The sequence below is a fragment of the Anas platyrhynchos genome, chromosome 15 (genome assembly GCF_047663525.1).
Source record: "Anas platyrhynchos isolate ZD024472 breed Pekin duck chromosome 15, IASCAAS_PekinDuck_T2T, whole genome shotgun sequence".
Taxonomy (NCBI): Eukaryota; Metazoa; Chordata; class Aves; order Anseriformes; family Anatidae; genus Anas; species Anas platyrhynchos.
Window position 1 is genome coordinate 12,778,432 of NC_092601.1, and position 26,707 is coordinate 12,805,138.

Sequence of the window (26,707 nt, forward strand, 5' to 3'; positions counted from 1 at the left end):
GTTTTTAGCTCTTTTTTCTTTTGTAGAGAAACTCAATTTTTTACTGATTTAAAGACAACGGTTATCATTTTTCAGGTTCTGCTTGGAGAGATCTATACAGGCACTAGTGTGGCAAGAGTGATAGTGAAAGAATTGAAGGCAAGTGCAGGTCTCAAGGAGCAAGAACAGTTTTTAAGAAATGGAGAACCATACTAGTAAGTAAACCGTAACTAGGTTATCTTAAATACTTTCATACTATTGCTTATGACTTGCAGAAATATTTGTTCAGTGTTACTGTCTCTGCTTGCCCTGCCTTACAAATTAAAGTCTTGTCTTATGAAAATATAGTTGATTCAAAGTGACAAAATACAAGTTTGCTTAGATGTAAGCTCTTTGTATAAATGTTTTTGGTAGTTATTTGTTCATGATTGGGAAATGTACTTGGTTCGGTTTATCAGATTTTATTCTGCTATTTGGAGAAATCCTGATGTTGCAAACTATCATTGTCTAATTACTTGAGTTTAAGAAGTGAGGTTTAAATCCTGTATTTGAATTTTGTATTGGAAGTAGGAGAACTGGTAACACTCTGTTATCAGATGCACTTAAATTTCTTGAAAATTCCCCTATTAAATGAACACAGCATAGTGCTAAAAACTAAATTTGTACAGGTAGCTTGCAATTGGGCTTGTGCAAAAAAAAAAAGTCAGGATTTGTTTGGAACTACTTGCTTCTAGAAATTGAGTCTTCGCCTACTAGAAAGGTACTTGATATATTAAAGGTATTCTAATTTCTCTTCTCATATTTTGATTGGAATAGAGAGTACTGTAGTTTACCAGGTATACTTTTGTGTGGCTTACCTTGCCTGAATATGCTACAGATGCTTTCTAATGTTCTAGTTACCTTTGCAAATAGCCTTAAATTGTTGGCGGTTGTCAGAAGAATTCTCATACCTTCTGCTGCATTGGCACGAGTATTTTTGAAGCAATTTAGAAAAAGAAACTCATCTGGCAGGGAGCTAGCCTGGCTAAAAAAAGGGTTTAGCTTTTAGCCAGATCAGTTCCTCAAGTGTAGTTCACGAACCAGTTGCATGCATGAACACTTATTTTTGGTATAAGGGAGTGGTGGGGGTGGGAGGATAGGTGTGACTTTTTTTGTGGCTGTGCTGTTTTAGTGGTTTTGAGAGCCTCTGAGTTTCAGCTGCTCTTGATGATATGCTGCAGCAATACAAAATAAAGGTGCGAAGAGAATCTGTGGCTGGATACTCACACGTTCTGTTCATTCTGCCCCCGATTATGTTTTGAAGTTTACAATTGAGATTTCAGTGTGTTATGTTATACTGTGAATAATGTACACTGTAATCTTTCTGACTTAACTGTATTATCACTCCCAGCATTCTTCAGCATCCAAATGTTCTCCAGTGCATTGGGCAGTGTGTGGAAGCCATTCCTTACCTCCTAGTTTTTGAGTTCTGTGACTTGGTAAGTGTATTTGTACAAAAGGCTGTGGTTATTTTTCTGTTCTGTAAATTTTATGTAGTATATTTATTGCCCTTCAGGCATGAAACTATTCTTACTCTTCTTTTGGGGGATTTCTTTTTTTTTTTTTTTTTTTTTTTTGAATAACAGAATTTCAGAAAGGATACTTTTTTTAGTCTAGAGACAGACTGCAGAAGTGTTTTTTTTATTTTTAGAATTTCTGTGATGAATAAAGGATTTATGTTCTTGTAGAATGTTCTGAGGAAAAAACTAGTTCTTTCTTTGATATGATTTATTAGTGTCTTTCAGTCTAACTACATCATGTAACAAGGAGGCTGGAAGGAAAAATGATGCTTTTTATTGCAGTCAAGTATCATGCACGTGCTCGGTCTCATCCTAAATTTTACTTGCTGTCTGTGGAACCTTAATTTGTTTTTAATATGACTTCTGTGAAAATAACTTAGGAAACTGAAAGAACGTCCTCTCTCTTGCCTCTTCCCCTCCAGTGTACCTAAATTTTACCTGTGCTGTGCAGCTAAAATGCAGTGGTGGGCTAATCTCCAGAACCTGTAATGGGTGTGCTCCAACAGTTGGAGTTTTAAGTATCGTCCTGTGCTCTTCCTGATCCTTTCTGTTACTGTACTTCTATTATTCCTACTTTCTTATTCTTTTATCTCCCTACTTCCATCTCTTCCCGCCTCAGGCATCTACCTGTTGTGCTTCCTGAACACCTAAATAAATGCTAAGGGCACAGTGATGGGTGTTCTTATTACTTTCTGTTCTGTTGTTAGTGCCACAAAGGCCACAGGAGATAGGAAGGATAGTTGCAAAAAAAACAGTTCTCAGCCACTGCGTTCTTGAGCATGTGTTGGCCTTTACATAAGCTTTGTGAGGAAGGAGGTGGTATGCATGTATGGAAACTGCGGTGTGCCCAGTACACACAGAATCTTAAGAAACTAAAATTTGGATATGGCAACGGTTCCATGGTCTGGAAAGACTTGAATTGCTTTATTGTAGTGTAATACAACATTAAAAAAAAAAATACAAACCCAGAACTCCAGGTGGTTATCAAAATGTAGGCTTAATTACTGCTTTTAAATCTGTGGCCTAGATATTAGTGAAAACAGTTTGTCGAGAAATGTCAAGGCAGAAGTGAACTCAGGAGTGTTTTGTTTTTTTTTTTTAACCCTGGCAGGCAGCTTAGTACCACGCAGCTGCTTGCTCGCTCTCCCTAGGTGGGAAGGGAAGAGAATCAGAAAGGTAAAAGTGTGAGAACACGTGGGGTAAGATAGAAACAGTTTACTTCGCAAAGCAAAAGCTGTGTGCACAAGCAAAGCAAAACAAAGAATTTGTTTGCTACTTGCCATCAACAGGCAGGTGTTCAGCTACTTCCAGGACAGGAGGGCTCATCACCTGTTACAGTTTCTTGGGATGACCAACACCATTCCTTAGAACATCCCTCCCCTTCTTCTCTTTTCCCCATCTTTCAGTTCTGCTCATGACACAATGTGGTATGGAATATCCCTTTGGTCAGGCTGGGTCACCTGTCCTGGCTGTGTCCCCTTGTGAACTTCTTGTGGACCCCCAGGCTCCTCGCTGGCAGGGCAGCATGAGAAGTGAAAATAGCCTTAGCTCTGTGTAAATACTGCTCTGCCACAGCTGAAACCATGGGTGTGTTATCACCACTATTTTCATCAGAAAACCAAAATGCAGCCTTGTGTGAGCCTCTGCACAGAAAATTTTTTGTCCCAGCTGAAATCGTGACTTTGCTACTAAGAAATCCTGAAGAAGTAGAAATAGTTTGTACTTACAGAATTCAGTATAGTCCTTCTTAACTTGCTTTACTACTACAGGATTTTCCTTTAAACTCAGGTACACAAATACAGTTCTAGTTGCACCAGTTGCCTCAGGCGATTAAATAAAAGTGAATGTGAAGAACTTGGAGTTTTTTTGAGAATCATCAGTTAATCTGTGATAAATAATCATATTTTTCATTACTGCTCTTTTGCTCAAATTTACTATCTGTGGTAAATGAATGAGGTGAAAATGCTGGTAAAATCATTCTTTTTCTATATGGGAGAAAACTTTTAAAATGATTGATCAAAGTGAAGTGTTCAATTTTTGGCTAAGAATGGAAAAGTGGTTGCCTAAGGTTAAGCAGATTTTTTTTGAATGTGCAGAAATGGAATACTTCTTACTGATTTTAAACCTGCTATTCAAGTTGTAGTTTCTTTTAAAAGGACCCTTAAAAAGAACTGTATTTTATAGGCTTTGTTAGTAGATATACATCAAAATATTTCATCAGATTTAACTGCTGCCATGTTTTTAAATAGTTACATTTTTTAATCTCTCTTTGAATTTGGAGTAACTTTTAAAGATTGCCCTACTTTAAGTATATATTAAAAAAAAAATCCTTGTTTGCCTGATGATTAGTGCCAAAAATCGTCATGGAAAAGATTTTATTTAAGCAGATAAAATAGATTTTTGCTTTAACTGGGGGCAGTAAGCTTGACAGCCAAAATGATATTTTTACAAATTTGAATGTAGTTAGATATTCATTAGAATGGAAAATAAATGTATGTACTGACTTCTATTCCAAGTGAACTAAAGCTTGTTTTTTAGAAAATTACATATTGTAGGGAGTTAAACATGACTTTCATACCAAAAGCCCCGGCTCACTTAAGGACTTTCTATTTCATAGAGCTGAGTATGTCATAGAGATCATAGTATTTTATTCATTGTGCACACAGATATACAGGGGCACTGCAGACAAAACAGTATTCACTTTAAATAGTTTCATGCAACGACTGAGATGAGCACACTGTTAGCTCAGTTATTGCTGTGTGACCAACTTCTGCTGTAGTCCTAGGGCCTAGTGAGGGAGGGAGCAATATTGAAGTGAGGGGAGTGAAGTGACACGGCGAGGGGGGAAATGTCAAGGAAGCCAGACAGCACCATTTGGAATAGAAGGTATGACCAGATAGCTTCCTTTAGTACTTCTGCTGTTTTAGTAGACTTTGAGCAGGCTAATACTCTAGAAGTTACTCTTAATATGGTGGCTGGAATTGCAGCTACTTGGGTTTCTCAGGGTTTTAGCACATTTTTTTTTCAGCTGTGCAGATTCCACTTTGCAAGTTTGTATATTAAGTAATGAAAAGTGTGGCTGGTCTACTGACCAAGACCATCTAGAGGATACAGAGGGTGTTTTCTTCACATGCCTTCAAAATTATAGCATATTATAGCATCTCCCCCTTTTGCAACTTCTAATAGGATTCGTGGGTCCTTTATAGGGCCATTTGACCTTGCTTTGCCTGCTCAGGCAGCCCTGTTGGATTATCAGTTTCCAGGTTCCTTGGCACTGAAAGGTCTTGGTCAGAGGCACTGGAAACTAGCGCAGAGATACCAGAGCCAACTGTCACTGGAGTGGTACTGAATGTCATGTGGGCTAAATTACTTGTTTGCCTGGCCATATAAACGCATTTCTGTTACACAATGTTGTATACACAGCAACTATATATGCTAGCATTTAGCCTATTTTGTAGTGTAATCCAACTTGCTGTGTGTCCCTTGCTTTAAAGAACTGGGCAAGAAGCAAGGGAGGTCAGTTGAATTTAAGTCATTCAAGTACTTACATGTTAATTGTCCTTTGCTTCTGTTACAATTGTTTAAATTCTTTAACTGGTAAATACAAAATGAAATGGTCAATAAGTCCTTAACAGATTCTGTGTTAGTTTTAGTATGTTAGAGGTCTTCTATGAATAGCTAACTGGCCACTGTTAAAAGCTGTAGAATGGTGCCAGGTTAAAAATAGTGGTAGCTGGCTTATTAACTTCAACGGATCACTCAGTCATGTGTGGCCAGCGTTTTGTCAGCACAGCAACTCTTCTAGTAGTTTGACATAATTTATGAGTAAAGGAAAGTTATTCAAATGTGGACGTAGCATCTATATGGTGAGCGTGATTTGCCTATCAAATAGTTGTTGCAGAAGTTTCTTATATCTTGCAATTCCCTGAGCAGATGAGATCAGCAGGATGCAGTATTCACCCAGAATGCCCTGTAGCTTGCTGCAGGGATGTGGTTGTTAGTGGAAGGTGTCTGCCTGCAGTGGTTGGTTCTTTCTTATTTGGCCTTATTCTGATTACTGCCACTTGAAAATATTATCTTCAAATAAAATAAAAATCTTAGCAATGAAAACTTAACCAAAAAACTTAACCAAAGTTTTCAACAAACCAGTTTAACAATCATAGTTAATAGCAATGAAAGAGGCAAATACTGCATGTATTAATATTATGTAGTTTTAAAGAGGAAAAAATGGGCAGTTGACAGTACATGGCAGCTCCAGAAATCATGTCTGTTGGGTTCAAAGACTTCTTATTCCCAGAAATGTTTAGGCATATGTACGTAAGGAATATTAAACAACTTTCTAGTGGTATAAGCTTGGCCTATACATATCATACACCACTTTCAGGTATTTTAAAAGCAGTGATGTTGGGTACGTATATGGTGAAGCAATGCTGAAGCAGGGAGGCAGGAGTAGTATTTTTAGTTTTCTTAATTATGTGGTATTATGTGACTTGGCAGGTAGCTTTCCAACTTGGTAGAAAGTGTTGAGAGGACATAATTTGGTAACCTCTCCACGTTTCTCAAACCCTGTCAGTACCTATTTGTTTAAAAAGTCACCTCAGCAGTTTGGGTGTTCTTATGGACCAAATGTGGAATTTCTGCAAAGCAAAAAGCTGCAGAAAAATTCTGCAGATAAATATGCCCTTGGCTACTGGTTGTTAGAGGAGAAAATAAAATTAAGACTTATTTACAAAGAAGGCTGAACTGATCCTGACTAGAACTGAGAGAGGTGGCAGGGAAGGTAAAAATCTAGTTCTTCAGAAATTCCCAGGAGAAAAGGGATGAGGCAGTGGCAGAACAAGTGGAGCCTTCTTTAAGAATGATTACTGAGCTTTGTATTTTCAAGTGTCCGAGCAGTGAATTTTGCAGAACTGTGTTTCCGCTGACATATATAAGCTTTGATACTTAAAAAGCTCTGCATTAAAAAACTCTGTCCAATAAAGAGCCATTGTGTGGCTCAAAATCGGGAATATTACTCGTGTCACTACTGTCGGTTTGTAGACAGGGAGGCATCACAGAATAATTCAAGCTGGAAGGGACCTCAGTAGGTCTTCAGTTCAACCTCCTGCTCAAAGCAGCATCAGCCTTGGGGGCAGACTGGGTTGCTCAGGGCTTTGGCCAGGTGGGTTTTTGAAAGTATCCAAGAATGGAAACTGCATGGTTTCTTTAGGCAATGTGCTCTGCTGCTCAGGTGTCCTTACCAGGAAAACAATTTTCCTTCTGCTTAGTTTGAACTTCTGTGTTGATGCCTGTCATCTCATCCTTCTGCCGTGCTCTGCATGGCTTCATAAGCACTGGGCAGCTGCTAGCAGTTGTCCCTGCGGTTTCTCCTTCTCCAGGCTGAATTAGCCAGGGTGAAATGATCTGATCCTGGCAGTCCCGGTGACCCTCTACTGAACTTGTTGCAGTCTCTCTCTCTGGTTCTTGGGCAGCTACTGCTGGATACAGGACCTAAATGTGGTGTAACAAACATGGGGGAGAAGGGAGTAATTCTTTCCTTGGTCTCCTGGCTACAGACCTATTGATGTAGCCCAGAATGCTGCTTGCAGTCTTTGCTTCCAGGGAGTACAGGTGTTTGGTGTTCAGCTTGCTGTCTACCAAGATCCCTGGTCCCCTTTTGCAGAGCTGCTGTCCAGCTGGTCGGTCCTCGGTCTGTATTGTTGCAAGGGCTTTTTACTTTCCAGGTGTAAGGGTTCACATTTGTCTTTCTAGAATTTCATAAGGTTTCATTTGCCCCTTCTTCCAGCCTGTCCTGGTCCATCTGGGTGTCAGTCCAGCACTAGAGTGCATTCATTGATATGAAGGAATGTCCTCTTAAACCAGTACCAAAAAAAAAAAAAAAGCTATATTTTAACTTTGATTGTTGCTTTTAATAGGATGAGGGGAACAGAACCTGTGTGGCTCAGGATGCTGGATTTAATACAACTTGCATTTCCTATAAATACGTGTCTACATGAATTATTTACTAAATAAGGGAATTATTTACTAAATAAAGGACGCCGCATAGCACTGCTGTTACTAAGGCTTTTAAAAATTAAAAAGTAATTCCTTAGCACATTTCAGGCATCTTAAGAACTTAATCCACGTGGGACAAACTGTGAGTAACCAGTTGCTGTTTCAAGGGATGACAGTTTCACAGGATCGTTTGTGCAGCAGCGTGCTGCCATCTAGAGTCAGTTAAACTGGATTTTTGTACTTCATTAGGCTATGCAATTGAGAATATATGATACGAACACTGTTCATCTTGTTCTTCGGAATTCTGTTCTCGTTAATCTGCACTGGCAAGGCAGAAAGGGAAGCATGTGTTTGTGTGTTTATACACATGTATGAGTCTGTGATATTAAAGCTGTAATTGCAAGATATAATAACATTTATGGAGACTTTTTTTTAAAAACACAATTCTGTAGGATGCAAATACTTAAATGTTGTCTAATTAGTAGCTGAAAACAGGATAAAGAGAATGTGATGAAGGTTTCTACAACATCAAACAGTCTTAGAGCTTATACGTTTTTTGCCACAAAGTGGTATTAGCTCTACCTACTAGCTCTGTAGTGTAAGTAGCGTGTATAAAGCAGATGAAGACAGAATAGTTGCTTGCAAGTACTGTTGGATCTGTTCTTGTTTAAAACAAATTAAAATTGTTTTATGTAGGAGTAGTGTCTGCTTTTTAGCAGACCGTTCATCCCATTTCTTATTTTATTAAATATTGTAACTCGGATTTGTGACTCTCCAGTCAATTAGTTCTTAGGTATCACTGCACTATTAGATGTCTGTGTGGTGCATTGCAATCTACTGCTTGAATTAAGAGAACTGTAAATTGTCACTTTTAATTGCCTTATTAAGGAGAAATTAGATGCTTTAGTTACAGCTTTGTAACGTACAGGAACATCAGAAGAACAGAAGTTTAGCGGTCTTTCATTCTTTTCTGAAGATTACACTTCTTAGCAAAGACTGCTGCCTTGTGTGTTTGATCTCAGACTTTTCAGTCTTCTTCCTGGTCCAAGGTTTAGGCACGGTTGGTGTGTACAGTTATAGCCCAGTATGTTATGCTGGTAAAATAAGTTGTGATGTAATGTATTGTGTAGTCCTGATACAATAAATTTTCTTCAAAAACAAAAACAATTTTTGAAATCTTCTGGTAAACTCGCAAGAAGGCTGCAATTTAAATAATAATAAAAATACAGAAGCAGTAGGTTAAAAGTTGTGTACAAATGAAAGTAAGATCAGTGGCGTAAGAAACTTGTTCTCTTACTTTTCTTAGATTTTCCTACACAGGAAAAGCAAGACTGGAAGATGCTTGACAACTCCCAGTTATTTTTCCATCTGTTTCAAAGCTATTTTTTTTTTTGTAATTTATGGAGTGCTTCTGTAGGCTTGTAAGTTGTATGGATGCTGATCAGCAATGCCTAGGTTCAACAAAACTACTGCCATCCTCTGGTGCCTGAATGATGGGAGTGGGCTGTATCATGGTCTTTTAATATCTAAAGCTCTCGTGAGCTGGCAATGTCTAAAACAGTTTTCTGTGCTCTCTTCCTTCCATCCCCTTTCATATGCCAGACAGACAACTGCTGATGGGGAGCAATTGAAATTGATCACATGTAAAAAAATTAAAAAAAAATAAAAAAAATAAAAAAAACACACACAGAAGCTCATCACATTTTTAATGGAAAGTATTATTGTATGACAGTTATGTTTTATGTGGCAGTGTGATTTAGATTATTAACTCCTAAATGATGTGATTAAAAACCCTTAAAAGGACAATACCATATGCCTTACATGACTTCTTATACAAGTGATGACTGAAACTTAAGGAGATTCTTTATTAAGCACAAATCTATTTATAACTAGTACTAACCTTGTTCACTGGTAAATAAGTAACGTAGTTAGTTAGCTGGCTCTTCATGAAGTATTGTTTAGATTCACCTAATACACAAGGCTAAGTATTTACAACTTCTTTTACAGGGTGACCTAAAAACTTATATTTGCAACGAGCAGGACCACATTAAAGGAGATTCACAAATAATGCTGCTACAGAGAATGGCATGTGAGATTGCTGCTGGACTTGCTGTAATGCATAAGCATAATTTTGTGCATAGGTACGTTTTCCAGATAAGTTACTCTTTGTTACGGTGCACTCCAAAAATCATGTAGGTGTTTTCATTCAAATCGGCACATTTTAAAGACACTAGTTTAATAGACTTTCATCTAATTTACATATCCTATGTCAGGAAGGTGTGATGTTTTTGAAGATGCTAATTTAACTGCAGTGATAAGGTCTTACAGTCTTTGTGCAACTGTAAGCTGATCACCTTCTTTTTAGGTGATCTGCAGACTGCAGAACACAGCCTACTGCTAGGCCAATCCAGAAGATGTAGTTGTTTGATTAATTCTTGCACAAATTAAGTTTGTTTTGTTGGGGGTATGTGTGTTAGGGGTTGGGGGGATAAAACTAAAATGTTGTTAGAATCAATCTTTTGGACTGTATTTTTGTAGATTATAACAATTTAGAATTTTTGTAATCCATTACCTTTGTTACTAAAAATGGAAAAAAAAAGTTGCTACTCTTTTAATATGTTAAGGGAGAAGCTGACTTAAATTGAAAAATCTGACTGAAGTAGGTGATCTCTTGCTAAAGCACTGTTTATCTTCAGTGTCTCTTAATCTAAAGTAATGGAGCTAGTCAGATCAAAATGGGAGAACAATTTCATTTTAGTGGTGGGGGAAGGCCTGGATTTCTTTATTTTATTAAAAGATGATGCAGTTACTACTGAAAAAATGGCAGTAGTTTTAACAGGTAAGAAAAATGCAGTCATGAAGCTCAGTGCTCTGAACTATGACAAAAAATTTTTTTTTGCTTTAATTGTAAAGTTGTTAAGGAGCTGGAGACATCAAGCTTAGACTTGTAATGTTATATTAGAGTACTTGCTCTCCAGACATGGCTTACCTGATGAAACCTGATATATCTCAGGATAGTTTATTCTGTGTGGGTATTGGGTCAGCCTGTTCTTTGCTGTAGAAACAGCACTTGTATCATCCCTTTCAGCATGTCAGGAATTTGCTGGTCAATGCATTGTACTACTTTGAGAAAGCGGAGACCTTGTGTTCAGGGAGAAGCTGAACTATTAAACTTCAGTCTTAAAAAGTGCATGTGTAAAACAACAAAACCCTAAGAAATCCCCCAATCCTAGACTCAGCTGGTGCCAGATAAGCAGAGCTTTTAACCTGTTTAACAATTTCAAGTTACTTGAAGGTAGTACCAGTTGTACCTTCTAAACTGAGTGATCACTGTTTCTTGTATTGCAGCAGCGTGGCTTTGTAGGTATTAAATTTAACAGTGTGTTTTCAGTGAAGTACAGTTAAAACTTGATAAATAGTTATTCTTTGGATCTCCAAAATTATCACTGTAAATGTTTACTTCTAGCAGCACTATCCTGATGCTGTCAGAGTAAGTGGTAAAACTCCAGCATCAGTGATTTTGTTGTTAGTGGTAAATTCTAGCAGCTAAACTTTATCTTCTCTTCTGGGATATTTATTTAAATAGTATGATACAAGTTGGAAAGCTTTGGAGCGTACTTGAAGGTTACAAATGTTTCTGACCCATGAGGTTCAACGGTTCTCAAAGTGGAAAAAAAACTTACTCTTTTGAAGTAGGGAAATTGTATGGTTTTCAGACCATCTACACTTCAGAGACTACTTTTTTTAAATCTACACAGAAGCAATGGTAGAATTCTTCCAGTGCACTTAATTGCCTAGTACCCTTCTGTGGAACTGAGAAGCAAAATATTTGAGCAATTAGCATGTGGAACTCTTTGCTGTCATGGCTATAGTTTCGTAGTAAGCATGCAGTTTCATTAAACTTGCATAGATTTCTGAGTTTGCACGATGGGATTTCTACAAAAGATTCTTGCTATTATTACAGCAACAGTGCTGGCTATGAGCACTTGTCTGGTTTATAGTGGAAACTGGAAATGTATATTCAAGAGCTTTTTTGTTCCTTTATTAAAGGAACTTTTATGAAACATGATTTCTTCTTATGGTCTTTCTCAAAGACTATGTATAGTTCTAGTTCAAATGTAACATGTGACTGTTATTTAGAGGAACTTATGTGTGTTTAATATATTACTGGTTGCTTAGTATGAGTGAAGAGTGACAGAACTACGGTGTCTGCAGTCTCCTAGTGAAATTGGGAATCAATTGTTGCTTTATATATATTCTTAAAACTTGATGAAAATACAAGCAACAGAAGAACTATCTGCACGTTTAGTTTGAATCAAAATTGTGCTTTTGAAATGAATCTCCCTACTGTTGCCAGTTACTGTGCCTGGGCTTGTATTGAGTTGATCTTCTGGAGTGCATGGACTGGTTTAACTATATCCAAAGAGAATCGGAGAGGTAGCTTCAGGTGCATGCTTAACTTGCTCCAGCTTTTACGAGCCTTTTGGTCTATGGGACCAGGCTACAGCTCATCTGAATAAAATTACCGAAGTGTATATAGTGTGGATATTGAATCCTTAGCACTAGTTATTTCATATTACTAATCTGCACCTGTCACTTGGCTACCGTAACCTGTAAATGTGTGTATTTTTGATTATTTTTGTAAAATTTTGTGGCTTTTTAAATTTGATACTTCAAGCTGTGGTCTGACTCTTCTGAGTAGTGTTACTTCTTTTAACCCATTTGTCTTATTTTTAATTGAAGACTTCTTGGTTTGTTCTTACTATTTATTTGTTTGCCATTGCAGTGACTTGGCCTTACGAAATTGCTTTCTTACATCTGATTTAAATATCAAAGTAGGAGATTATGGTATAGGATTCAGTAGATATAAGGTAAGTTAATTGGTAATGTACATTAAATTTAATGTACGTTAAATTTTTTTTGAAGGATTTGAAAGCCTGAGATTATAACAAGCATATTATAAGGTCGTGAACTGATCCCACATAGTCCTTTTTATCTTTCTGAATAGTGAACTTCTCAGAGTAACTGGCAAAGAACTGTAGCAAGGTCATGTAATGGAATAAACGATCTTTCCAGAAATGGAGTTCTTGCTTATAGAAGTTTCTGGTTAAATTTATGTTGTATGTCATGTTGTGCAGTAGCCCTAAAATAATGATTTTGACAGGTGCTATGCCAAAAAATTTGAATGTTCTAAGAAAGGAAAAATGCTATCAAATTGCTTAATGAAAATGTTCGAAATACTTACATATACCAAGAAAGTGAAAAATGCGAAGTGTTCAACGTTTTGAGTACCAAACATTAAACAAAAATTGATACTCAATTTTATTGTATACAAGAAATGGATTTCTTGAATGCCTATTTTCTCTAGCTTTATTCTCTTTTACTTTGGTAAAATGAGATTACTTTTTTAGTTCTCATTTTACACGTAGTGATCACATAAAAACAGATTAGGGAAAAAAAGATAGTCAGCTTCTGGAAGTTGTCCCGATGTTTGTTCAGTCTTTCTGTTTTTTTTTTGTCGATAATATAGGAAGATTATATTGAGACAGATGAGAAGAAACTCGTTCCTCTCCGATGGACTGCACCTGAGTTAATAACAAGTTTTCAAGACAGACTGTTATCAGCAGAGCAAAATAAATACAGTAACATATGGTATGTAGTAAATAATAGTTTGAGAGAGATTTTGGAATACATTTTCAAATGTTACATAAAGGAGTAAATATTTATGATTGGCCTGACGCAGTGCTTTTTTTTATTTTATCAGATGTACAGTAGGTTAATCTCTACAAATCTGACACTGTATCTTGCTTTGGAAAGTTGCCTAAAATTTGTTGCGAGAACAATTAGATTAAGAGAAATGTATAGCAGAAGAATAGATGTTTATACTAATAAAATATTTACTTAATTTGCCAAATTCCTTCAAATGTTTATAAAGGAAGGTATTTTTTTCATTAGTAGCTGTGGATGATGTAACAGAAAATCTTGAGGTAGATGCTACTAGAATCCCATTAAGGTTAGTCTCTGTTACCACAGAGCTTATAGAGAGAGACTAGAGAAAATCCTGAACATTTTTTGAAGTTGCCAAGTTCCACTTCAGTTCTCAAGTCCAGGAAAATTTGGATAATGGAAATCGAGGCTTAGGTTACCATTTCTGAAAACATTGTAGCTAAATTCCTGCTTTTATATTTTAAAGGTATTGAATGATAAACTAGATTTTATTTGCTAATGTAAAACAAGATTCTCAGAAAGTGAGATAGATATAAATGATTTCAATACTTTTTTCCTTGTATCCTTCAAGCAGAGTTCCTCAAATCATACTGTTTATCTAAACTACCAGCAGCCAGAGTCTTAAGCATTCCAAATTGAACCTCAGTGCCTTTTATACAAAGCTGCTTTGACTAGGTTTGGACTGGATGATTCCAGAGACCCCTTCTGATCTAAATTATTCTATGGTAGTAGAATTTACTGTGTATTTTAGGCAAGAAAAGGTTGCCCAAAGATCTGGATCAGCTCTAAGCACTGAAAATGTGATTAATGTTGCATGTCATCTGCATACAGCACTGAGCGAAAACAAGGCTTCTGAGTAGTTCAGATACCAATTTAAAGAAGTCCCAAACAGTTGCGTTTTCGAGTGGTTTGACTCAAAGTGCGGTTTTGTCCAACAGTAGTAGTCTTCAGTGAAGCCATAGTTTTTTTTGCTCTTGTTCCTCTGTTTTAAATAGGCATTTCCTACTTTTCTTTAATATGCAGGAGTTTCTTCCATAAATAAGTCACTTGAGTCCTCGTTTTGTTATCTTTGTTGGAACTGGCCTTCAAAGAACTTTGTTTTTGAGGCTTTTAACATTCTGTGAAGCACACTTGAAATGGGTTAACCAATTCTGAAATTATTATGGAGCCATGAGATATTTGGTGGTTCTTGCCTGTTCTTGCATGATCCTTATTTTCTTGAGAGCAACTTAGTTCTTAGAACGTACAGTCACTTTGCTGGTCTTTTTTAGGTCCCTGGGTGTAACGTTGTGGGAGCTGTTTGAGAATGCTGCTCAGCCTTACTCAGAATTCTCTGACAGGGAAGTCCTAACCCATGTCATCAAGGAGAAGCAGATTAAACTTTTTAAGCCACATCTGGAGCAGCCGTACTCTGATAGATGGTAAACTTTATTTTTTTAAATTATTTTTAAAGTTTCTGAGTATGTTTTTCATATTACCCATTTCTCTTAAAAGTATATTGAAATTAAATGTTCCTGGCAAAGGCACCCTATGGAAAATGAAGAGTTGCTATAGATGGAAATTCCTGCCAGTAATACTGCTGTTGCTTTTTAGTATTTAGGTACCTGATTTGTTTATAAAATCCTTTTCCTTGTGGAACCTATTGAAAGGTGTTTCTTACTTCTATAGGTATGAAGTTCTGCAGTTCTGCTGGCTACCTCCAGAAAAGAGACCAACAGCAGAAGAAGTGCATAGACTTTTAACTTACCTTCGCATGCAAAGCCAAAGGGACTCAGAGATTGATTTTGAACAGCAGTGGAATGCTCTCAAACCAAACACCTCAAATAGAGAAACAAATAATTCTGCTTTTCCAATTTTAGATCACTTTACAGGAGATAGACTTGGCCATGAAATGGAGGAAGTTCTTACTGTAACTGAAACAAGCCAGGGTCTCAGCTTTGAATATGTCTGGGAGGCAGCTAAACATGATCATTTTGATGAATGTGGTCGTGTGAATCCTGATGAAGCAATGGCATACACAAGTATTTTCTTTCCTGTGGAGGTTTTTGAGAGATCACTTTCAGAGCAAGGGCCAGGAGCGCAGGATGGAAGCGGTCAGGAAGCATCTCTTGCCGTTCCTGGGGTGTTACCTGTGTTTGATGCACACAAACTTTCTGTTGGAAACGACTACTATATCCAGTTAGAGGAAAAGGGTAGTGGCTGCAGCATGAATTTCGATAACCAATCAGTTGTACTAACTACGGAAGTTGATCAAGAAGCTGTTCAAGAAAAAAGTTCTCATTTCATGGTTCTCAGGGATCTTGATGTTGAAGAATCTAGCACTGATGGGGACTTCTTCCACTACAATACAGATCCTAAAGAGGAATTCTTGCCTGCTAATAGTAGTCCAGAAAGTCCTTTCCAGAATATATTTAATGACATTAACAGATCAGAAGAATTAACGAACAGAAAAGTACTTGGTTTTGCTGAAACAAATGATATTCCTAAAGACTTTAAACCGACTGTTTTAAACTCAAACACAGATGTTACAAATGTCACAGGCTTTGCTGAGAAAGAGCATTCTAGTCATGTTTCTGAAAACAAAGCAGTTTCCCTAGGTGAAAATATTTCTAACCAGTCTGACTTAGTAACTTTAGAAGAACTTTCTGATAACTTCTTATTTCTTCAAGAGAAAAACTTATTAACAGGGATATTGTCTAACAAAACCAGCAGTGATTTCGGGCAAAAAACAGAAACTGTTCTAAAAAGTATGTTGGAAACCTCACATAGAAACTCTGTAGAGTCTGAGCCTGTGTTGGCTGAAAATGCACAGGTCTTTTCTTTAGTATGTGAAAATTTTGGAACCATGAAAGATGAAAATTGTAATCCAGTAACAACAGATAAAGATATGAATTCTCAGACAACTGTAGAGATGCCGGCATCCTCTAGTCCGTCTGCAGCCTGTAAGTTGCATGATAAATGTGCAAATCTTCCTTATTTGAAGGATGAGGGAAAACTTTCAAATGTGGAAGTCAACCAAGTCTTGTCCTGTAACACTGATACTCTTTGTCAAGAAGAGCTGTCCAGTAATACAAAAAACAGTAATGTTGGAAATGATCCATATTATGGTGCTGCTGTTAAAACAGATGGGAGTGATGTACAAATGAAACAGGGAATACTTCCCAAGTCTGAAGTAGTTTTTAATAGGGAAAAATCCAATCAGGAAGATACAGAAAGAAACTTGCAAAGTAATTCTCCCATATTAAAAAAAGATGATTTGTCAGAGGAAAGACAAGAAACGTTAAATCATTTTGAGAATTGTAAGGATGTTTCAGAAGAGGTGACCTTAATTTCTGTTGCTACTTCAGATTGCACAAGTCAGGATAGTCTTTTGGAAGACAGCCCATCTCCTGTACAGACTGTAGAACAAGCCCTAGAGACACCCGACTCTTTGGATTCTTTAGATGTAAATGAGGTTTTAGAATCTTTACAGGCTCAAAGTCCTCAGAAACTTTTACCACCTGATAAGCCTGCTGACAGTGGCTATGAAACAGAGAATCTGGAGTCTCCAGAATGGACTTCCCATATTGCTGTTGAGGATGCTTCTAATGCAGATACTGATAACTGTGGTGTCAGTGAGAGCAATGCGAATGATTTACCTTCTAATCCAGTCATAATTGTTTCAGAAGCAGCAGCTTGTTTAGATGCAGTAAACAATTTTGAAATAACCCCGGAGGTTTTTGTGGGTGGGAATCAAAACTCGTATAGAGACTCTGCCTATTTCTCTGATAATGATTCTGAGCCAGATAAAAAAACAGAAGAGACTGTAAATCTATCAAGAGAGGCTATGTGTATCACTTCTGCAAATAGAGGAGAAAATAATAATAAAAAGGATTATTGTTTTGAAGAGAGAGAGCAAAAGCATGACCTAAGAAATTACCAGGATACCAGTAATCAAAGTACAAAACCAGAACTGAATCACAAGATAGAGATGCAAGAGATGGATGTAAGGATACAGAGGAGTCCTGACGAGTGGACTGAGGCAACTCTGAATTCCCTGGAAATATCAATGGAAAATAACCTAAGGGATGAAATAAAGCTGTCAGAGTCTTCCCATAAAAGTGTCTCTTGTGTTGGCACTAATACTTCAGAACTTTTTTCACACAGAGACTTGAAGTCTGTGCATAACATACACAATCCTTTAGATTTGAGTAACAGTGAGAAGTCCTTCTATCACGTTGAAGGACAGAAGTTGAAAGAGCCAGATATTGAAGGAAAATACCTTGGCAAACTTGATGTTACTGGAATGCTGGATTTAGAAGATGGTGATGATGCAGATGAGGAAGATGAAAACAGTGATTCTGAGGATGACATGAGGACTTTTCATATGCATAGTCTGAGTTCTGACAGTGAAGATGAAACTGTTCATCAAGTACCTGAGATACTTACTGACAAGGATGATGGAAAGCATCTGAGAAGCTTGTTGAAACTTCCAAAGCCTCTTAATGAAACGCAACATGAGCACTGGAAAAATGAGAAAAAGGCTGTAACTTTCTTTGATGATGTCACGGTCTATTTGTTTGATCAGGTATCATTTTTTTAATTACTAAGTAAAGTTGTTTTTTTAAACAAGACATGGTAAATAACTTACTGGTATATATGGGCACATTGTTACAAGATCACTTTCTTGTCTTGGCATCTTGTTTGTGATGTGTTTGTATTCTCTATGTAAAGAAACTTTTTCTTGGTTAGGTGCAGTTTTGTGATGATAGAATAGCAGCAAGGACTTGAAGTGTAGTTTTGCTTTGGACAGGTTTGCTTGCCAAGTCCTAAACTTCCACTGCCTTTGGAACCTTGCCTGTGTATGCACTGGATGAAACCTGTTTTTTAGCGATGTTTTACTGATGCATGTAAGCTGTGCTGAATTTGAATGAGAGACAGCATTACGGACTAGATTTTATTAATAATTTTATTTACCAGAATGTTGTAACTTTATAGAAGTGGCTTATCTATCTGCTCAATGAATTTGAGGACTTAAGGTTAAGTTCAAATGTCTTTATAATAAAAAAAAAAAAAAGAGTCCTGCATTATTTAGCATTAATTTACCTTAAGCTATAATCAAAGATGAGAGCAGTAGTTAGATAACAGTGCTGCTTTTTATTAATACAATGTTATTCAAGTTCAGTAAAATGATACTGATCTGCTTATAAAATTCAAGGTTAGTTTTGTTTCCCTATTTGCTTTATCAATTTTTAAGCTTCTGTAACTTGATACAAAGGGGATTGTATTTTAACGTTACAGAAACTGAACTAGTACAGTCAGTTTAAAAGAACAGTGACATTGTCAGGCACACTAGGGCTCATTGTCTTTTGGAATAGAAAACACAGGTATGTATTTGTTTTTCTGTCCTCTGTAGAATAGTAATCCTGTTGTTGGAGGGAAAAGAAAAAATAAGCTGTGTTAAATTACTCAGTTGCCAAACTCATTTATTATAGTAAATGATAAAAAATGTTGGCTGCTTCAAATACTAGTCCTACAGTGTGTGTCTCTTTATCCTGAAGCATAAAGGGTTAAAAAAAAAAAAAAAGGTAAAATGTTGGGAGATGGGGACTATATCAGACTTATCCAGAATAGAAAAAAATCCCTACCTGTGTATTGCGATAAGTGGACTGTTTTCTGTGCAATTGGAAGATACTTTAGCTTTGTTCTTAGGGCATATGAAACCTTTTTATATGATAAATGACATAAATAGTCGCTTCTGCATTCAGTTTAACATATATTTGATGCAACTTTTTTTGAAAATGGAGGTGTATTTATATGCTTAATGTACATCTCAAAGTTCTGTTGTGTGGTAATAACTGAGAGCTTGCAGACCATTTATTTTCATAGTAGATTTGATGAGGAAAACCAAGTATTTTTGGAAAGGTAGCATCCAACTGCATGTATGCATGGTGTATATGAAAGAGTTAACCAAACTGTTTTGTTTGCGTTAGGAAACCCCAACTAAGGAGCTGGGAAACCGTGTAGCAGACTTGAATGGTGAAGGCTCTCACAGCACTCCTGCTCCACCTTCGGGTTTTAGCTACTTAAACAGATTCACAAATTCAGAAAGCTCAACAGATGAAGAAGGTATTTAAATATATTTATATGCAGCAGGGGTTGAGAATATTTTATGCATAGTTTTTAATGAAATGTCACTTAAAATACATGTTTTGTATGTTCAGTGTACCGTACCGGCTTCAGTTTTATATCCTAAGCAAATACTTCAGCTAGGCTTGGATGCTAGAGTTACTGTTTATCAAAGCTTGAGAGAAAATGCTGTTTTGACATGTAGTAGCTATCTTGAGAGGCAAACAAAGTACAGGCAACAAATCTTTGTGGCCTCCTGGACTAGAACACGCTTGGCTCAAGATTTTTTTTTGATTTGGAGAGGAGGTCTGGATGCTATGGCATTCCAGCACTTCTAGACCTCTGTGCTCTTGTGACTTGATAAAGACTTTGTACTGTTCAAAGCTGCATTCAATAAAACAAAGGAAAGCAAATATTTTTCTTTAGCAGATTTGTTTTTTCAGAATTGCAAGCATGTATGAGCTCGGCATTCTCTAAGCTGAGTTTTGCATCTGGGGAGGTGCTGCGCACCTCTTTTCCAAATGCAGTCTTGTAATGGCTGTCAGTTCGCTTGCTGTTCCAGGTCTTTTTTTTTTTTTTCTGTCCAGTCTCTACCCTCTGTGTGTATGCTTGTTGTGGGTTAACAGATGGGAAGGCAGCTAAATGCCACACAGCCACTTGCTCACATCTCTCCCACCCTTAAGGGGATAGTGAAAGATGAAGGAAAAGTAAAAGCAAGTGAAAAGTGACAGCAACCTGTGCGACAAGGCAAAAATTGTTTAATAAGTGAAGGAGAGGTGGAACAAACAAAGAAAACAAATAGTGCAAAATCAATCACTTACCACCTCACCCAGGTAGACAGATGCCTAGCCAGTTCTTGAGCAAAAAAGGGCCAACTTCCCAATCTCTTCTCCTCTCTATTTTATTTCTGAGCATGCTGTCATGTGGCATGGAATATCTTTTTGTTTGGCTCATCTTCCTGATTCTGTCCTCTCCCAACTTTTTGTGCACCCCTAATATATCCAGTGGTGGTAGGGTGAGGAGAGGGCAGAGTGAGGAAAAATAGAAGGCCTAGATACTGTGCAAACGCTGGCCAGTAGTTTAAAATATGTTATCAGCATTGTTTTGTTCACAAATCTAAAACACAGCAGCAAATGAAGAAAATGAACTCCACTGCAGCCAGACTCAGTTCAATACGTAACCTACCAACCAGAGTTCTCCTTCCTTGTTCCCCCATTACTACATACGAGATGCAAGGATTTAGTCTCCTCTCTGTCCCCACAGCCAGTCACTCCGAAAAGAGTCAGTGTTACTTCAACATTTCTCTGTTAGGATGCTGTAAATAATATTTCCTTAAACTGCATTGGATTATGTTAGGTCTATACAATGCTTCTGAGAAAAATTGTATATATTCTTGGCCTGTGAATCTATAGGTTTCCATCAGGAGGTCCTCAGGATGTGCATTTAAATCTTTTTGTGTATAATGTGTTTTATACTGGTATCCATAAACACAATCTAAATCCTAGCACTGTGAAGTGCTTTAAAAATACTTCTTTATTCATTTTATATTAATTTCTGCAATAGACTTTGCCTGTGTTAACTATTTCTGTTCTGTGCTTTGAAAGCTGGCATTCTCCAGCTCCTCTCAGACTGAAGGTTGTAATTTCTAATTCTGGTGAGTGTCAATAACCGCAAGTACAAAAATAAAATTTTCTGTACAGCAGAGGACAGGGTCAAGGTTAATGTTTTTAAGGCTGTGTTATGCTTTTGAGTGCTGTGTATCAAAAGCCTCAAGTTTAGATTTTGCTTCCAAAATTCATTGGTAACCTCTGTAATTCTGTGATAAATGTCATTCCTTTTGACTCTTAAGAGATCTTGTATGAAAAGCTACTACAGGTTCCTTTTGGGTTAATGTAGTCTTGCAGGACTTGCTTTTAAAATTATATTTGGCTTTATATTACTCTAAATTGCTTTTTTGTTTTTTTTTCTTCTTCCTCCAAGGTGGCGGTTTTGAATGGGATGATGACTTCTCTTCTCCAGAGCCATCCTTTATATCAAAGGCAGCTAATAGCCTTATTAGCTCTAAACCACCTCTTCAGTCAAAATACTTCTCTCCACCTCCACCCACCCGGACTTCTGAACAGAACTGGTCACATTCATCCCCATATTCTAGGTTCTCTATCTCTCCTGCAAACATGGCAAGCTTTTCCCTTACACATCTTACAGATTCAGATATAGAGCAAGGAGGTAGGTGATTTAGTTAATTATTTTGAAGCTAAAAATTGAAAGCTTCATGCAAAGATGTGAGTAATGTAGATGACAAATCTTGTTCTTTGATAAATACTTAGTTTATAAATACATTTTTAATGCTGTAGAAGTTATGTCTGGTCTTATATTTCAGTAAGATAGACCTTTCCATTTAGGTTGAAATTAATTGCATCCACATTGTTACAAACGTACAGCTATACATTTTCTGGAATGTTTATGGGACAAGCTCACAAGTCCTGTTTCCTAAATAAGTACGATATAAATGAAATATAAGCAGTCCTTAAGCGCTTATGTATAGCTGTAACACTGTGGCAGTTTAATTTTCATTATTGCCCTGTCATAGGACGCAATTTATTTCACAGGGTGAGGAATATGTCTGCAGTTGTTGTCTAAGCTCGTTTTACAGTTCAGTTTGCGTTGCTTTTTAGAAAGTTCATTTTTTACATTCTCAAGAGTTGCAGCAGCATGTTTTCTAAAGTGGAGTTACAATAGTTAGTCAAACAAATCAGTTCATATAAATATTTAGTAGCAGTATTTGTTGACAGAGGCTTTCTTATCTGTAACAAAAAGCTTTAATGCATTTTTTGAGAGTTAAGAAGGGAGAGAAAATGGATTTGAAGCAGTTTAGCATATTAACCTTGGTAAAATCCTGCATCATAAAAATAAATGCTACTGATTGCTGAACCTTGCTGATGGTCAATGTCTGTAAAAACGTAATCACTGTTGCATAGATTTGTATTGTTCCTGTATCATGCATATTGATTAGATAATGCTTGCTGCTTAGTAACGTATAGATAAGAGATTTGGAGATCCTACACTGCCTTTACGTGTCCTAGGAAGTGACATTGAACTGTGTGACTTAAGCAGATGTCTATGTACAAAGGTACCAAATGTTTATAGTAGATGAAAGCTCTAGGGAAAGATTAACCAATACTTGGAAGCGTGAAACAGAAGAATGCCAAGTTCTAGGAAAAGTCTTACAAAGTGATGGTTGTGCTGAAGAATCTCACTGTCAATTATTACCTTTCCTCTGCTAACAGGAAGCAGTGAAGATGGAGAAAAAGATTAAACGGATTTAAAACTTCCTGGGACTACATAAACAGAACACACAGACTCTGTGTCTGAAACTTCTTTATCTGAACTCTGGATCTCTTGGAGTAATACAGGTAATCAAGAAGTCCTAAGAAATGAAAGTAAACACTGAAAGCAATGTTAAATCAGGACATTAATTTGAATGTGTATTTAACTTTGTAATGTATTTTTAAATCAGTGCAATTTTGCTTTTCATTGAAAGATGATTCTGCCGCTGTTTTCAAGTACTTGAAGTATTTTTCAGATAACTTAAGAAACAAGTAAAGCAATTACACTAGTCTGGTTTATGTATGAGATTGTATAATACTCTTTTTTATATTTTTCCATGTAGTTCATTATCTATTTGAACATACACCTGTTGTAGAATTGTGTATAACTGTCCTGTGCAACAGGTGTCTGTGTTGCTGAAACTGTATGAATGATAGTTGATCAGTAGTGAGCCATATTTATTCAAAAAGATATCACTACATGTTACTTTGCTTATTACAATTGCACTATGGATTATTCTTCCTCTATTTCCTGATGATGTACAGAATCAAAATCATAAATCTTTCAAGGAAAATAAGACAAGTTGAATTGGCCCAGTTACCCAGTTTAATTTGTCCTCTTTTGTAGCCTTTGCTATGCACGGTACTTGTAAAACATACATAACTTCTGAGTGTTATGTTAGACTTGCTGAAATCTTCTATTCAGTACCATTTCTAAATGATAACGATTATAGATTGTTAGTGTTCATGTTTTATAGGAAACTGGAATAGAATATATGATATACTCTGGAATTTGTAGATGAAAGAGATAATGTCTCAATTCCTGAATATGATCCTACTGACTGCTTAAACTGTAATACCATCTGACTTTATCATAGTTAAGGGCCTTCCAGTTATTACAACTTCTGCCTTGGAAAGAGGAAAAAATAAAATTGACTGTACAAAACTGGAAATTATGAATATTCTAAAACAAGACTAATTTCAGTAGACTGGATTTAGGCATGTTTGGCCCTGTAATTGTACATTCTGTGAATTTTGAAGCTCTCTTCTGCTGACTGCAGACTGGGGCTGCCATTCAGAGGCCTGTGGTAGATCTACCTCTCAGTGATGTTCCGACAATTAAGAATTAGATTAATGGTTAATAACCAATTTTGCACCCTTTATAAGGCCACACATTTTAAGATACCTTCAAGGCTCCATGCTACACCTTGAAATGCATACTGACCCAAAGATGCTGTATAGTAACGTTTAACGTTTACTCTGAAGCAAACTGTGTCTAGGGAAGGGAATACAACATGGTTTTTTTTAGCCTTCATGCTCTGCTGTGTGTTCAGCTAGTTTAATCCTTTAAATTGCTTGGAAAAAAAAATCTTTAATCACTACTCTAAAGTGAGTTAATTTAAGAAACAAATCCCTGGCCTTTTGGAATGCCTTATCCAGCTGTGGATCTGTAGGAAACGCTGACAAGAACAGTTTACCTGGCTTTAAAGTACTTTCTATTTTAGTGGCTTTTTTGGCAGGGCTTCAGTGTATTGGTGGTCCGAGTGCTCTGTGTTCAGATCCGCTCACCAGAGAATTGTCATCCCATGAAGTGTAGGAGGACTAAATATTTTAAGTTGTGTGAACTATGTGTTGTATACTTCTATATGCATTTTGATTTTTAAAGTATGTTTTAAATGACAGGAATATGTTAACTGCTTTTGTCCAGCATTATTCAGCCCTTAGCCAGAATGGCTTCCATACCAATCAAAAGGGAATGATTTAGTTCTGTAAAGTTATTTGAACTTGCCAATGTATTGTTGAGAACTTCTGATGTGGCACTCAGGTTCAGAGTTGGTCAGAACTGTACTTCAGTGTGAAGCGAGGAACAGGATTTTTCATGGACTTTTCCCAAAACATGATTTAAGAGAAAAAGCCAAGTAGTTCTTAATACATGCTTACAGTATGTACTGTAGAGCACTTAAGGAAGCTGTGCGCTGTTTGTAATATTTTTAAAATATAGGTAATAGACTTTGTGCACACATTATTGCTTAGAAATTCCGTAATTCCAACATTAAACTCCTTGATATGGCTAGATTAATTAGATCTCATCTGTGTTGTGTAATTCTCACACTACATTGAGTATGGAAATTCAAAACTAAGAATGAAACTCCTGAAGTGGCCTGCAAATAATGTGTGGGTTTATCTGCCTTGTGCTGAGAAATCTACTGGATCAGACCTGGAGTTCAGCCTTAATTTTGAATTGCTTAACTTAGAATAGACTCCAAAGTTTAATAAAAGCTTTTATTCCAAAATGTTAAAATTTAGTAGTGCATTTTGGTTCTTGTAATTCTGGAAACTCAGATATTTCTCAAACGTGCAGTATTTCATCCTGCACATCGGGAATTTCCTTTGCTTGATGGAAATGTTTTTTTAATTCTTTACCAGGGTTTAAAGAAAATCTTGCATAGGAAATGAGAGTTTACTCCTTTGTCCAAATGGACTCATTGCTAATGAATTGCCAAAGGAGCATTTTTTTCCAAAATGGGCTGGGATGTGTATGATATTAAGCAAAGTAATGTCCTTTCTAGCTGTACAATGAAGAGAAAGAAAGAAGTATTTGAAGTTGACTCACCTCAGTTAAACTTAAGAATTTAATTTTAGTAATCCAGTAGGCTGGATTGCAGTAATCTAAAAGTTTTTTTGGGAAAAAAATATAGTTAAAATCTGATCAACTGCTAGCAATATTGAGATACCCACCTAGCAGTCAGTGACACAATGAAGATGAATCTGTATTTCCAACAAGTTACCTTTTAGTGAGGGGGTTTGTTATGAGTCATTCTTAAAACTGTGTATGTAATTTCTTGCACTAGCTATAAAGCATGGTTTCAGTTTTAGAAGTACACGTATCTATTTTCAATGGTTTATTATGAGGACTGGTTACATTTTAATTCCTTCTCTAGTACAATACCTTGATTATTTGAATAATGAAGGCATTGTCTCAATTTGGCTACTAAAGTTATTTAAAAGATCTGATTTTTCCCACCTAAGGAAGTTTGTTTAAAAACAGAGGATCCATAGTGAGAAGCTAACCAAGTGAGAAGTGTCCCGATCTAATGGAAACACCTGTACTCTCCCAAATCCCCTAGCTGCAGACATGTTGTGTGTGTAACTGCGTTCATGGAAACTGCCATTTTCATGGAAGTGAACGAGTTAAGCATTTTTTTCATATCCTTGTTGATGCACTAATGAAAGCCATTTAAGCCTCATTCTTTTTATCAGTATTTTTAGCAGATTTTTATGTAGTACTTAAATCTTTTTTCATGAGGAGGCTGGTTGGTAGAAAGACTTTTTTTTTCTGATTAAGCACTATGCTAAAATGTCAGCATTGTCAGGTGTTAGTGACGTGGCTATTTTTGTTGGTGTTGGTGAAAGGTGGAATCCAAGTTCATTAGCCTTATAAGAAATAGCCTTAAATAAGAATGGAGTGTACAAAATTACTTCAGCTTTAAGTCATACAGAAATATCCTTGTATGTTAATGGTTTTGGTACAAGACTGGAAAAAATCTAGAGGGGAGTCGAACATCATATAAACTTATTGAAAATAAGTATTTGTAATACCAGCAGCCTGTTTTTCAGAAACTTGAATATGACTTACAGTTAGTTTTGTTTATGAAATTGTTTGAACTTGCACAGTTGTAGGTGTAACTTAAATGATAAATGGTACTGATGTGTGTATATATAATGTTTAATTCTATTTGTAAATGAGAAACTATGTAACAAAATCATAGGTATGAGGTTTTCCTATTGTAATTTAATACAGGTATGAGGTTTATGGCAATATATCATAGTTAATGAAATTTCAGGTCAAAATGTCTTTAAATTGTGTACATTTTTAAATTGTAATTTCTACTGTATATTGATTATCATGCATAGTGTGATTCGATAAATTGCTTGTAATTTAAAAATATTTAATATTAAAAATAAAATACAGTTATATATTTATAATCTCTTTGTATATTTGTTCATTCTTAA

At 36.4% G+C, this 26,707-nt stretch overlaps 1 protein-coding gene across 2 annotated transcripts in view; it reads left to right on the plus strand.

Moving 5' to 3' along the window:
* LMTK2 (lemur tyrosine kinase 2) overlaps positions 1 to 26,707 on the plus strand; it is a 43,401-nt gene that overhangs the window by 16,553 nt on the left and 141 nt on the right. Inside the window, exons 5-14 of one of the 2 annotated variants that reach the window (XR_011803508.1) lie at positions 76 to 194; positions 1,370 to 1,457; positions 9,540 to 9,673; positions 12,319 to 12,403; positions 13,063 to 13,184; positions 14,531 to 14,680; positions 14,928 to 17,826; positions 19,232 to 19,367; positions 21,348 to 21,593; positions 22,655 to 22,780. Coding sequence is in view for 1 of the 2 variants with exons in the window: in XM_027469283.3 (XP_027325084.3) it covers positions 76 to 194; positions 1,370 to 1,457; positions 9,540 to 9,673; positions 12,319 to 12,403; positions 13,063 to 13,184; positions 14,531 to 14,680; positions 14,928 to 17,826; positions 19,232 to 19,367; positions 21,348 to 21,593; positions 22,655 to 22,683 (4,008 nt within the window). In the remaining variant the exon portion in view is untranslated. Of the gene's footprint in view, positions 1 to 75; positions 195 to 1,369; positions 1,458 to 9,539; positions 9,674 to 12,318; positions 12,404 to 13,062; positions 13,185 to 14,530; positions 14,681 to 14,927; positions 17,827 to 19,231; positions 19,368 to 21,347; positions 21,594 to 22,654; positions 26,681 to 26,707 lie in introns of those variants that run through there. The other variant, XM_027469283.3, reaches the window with a different exon arrangement.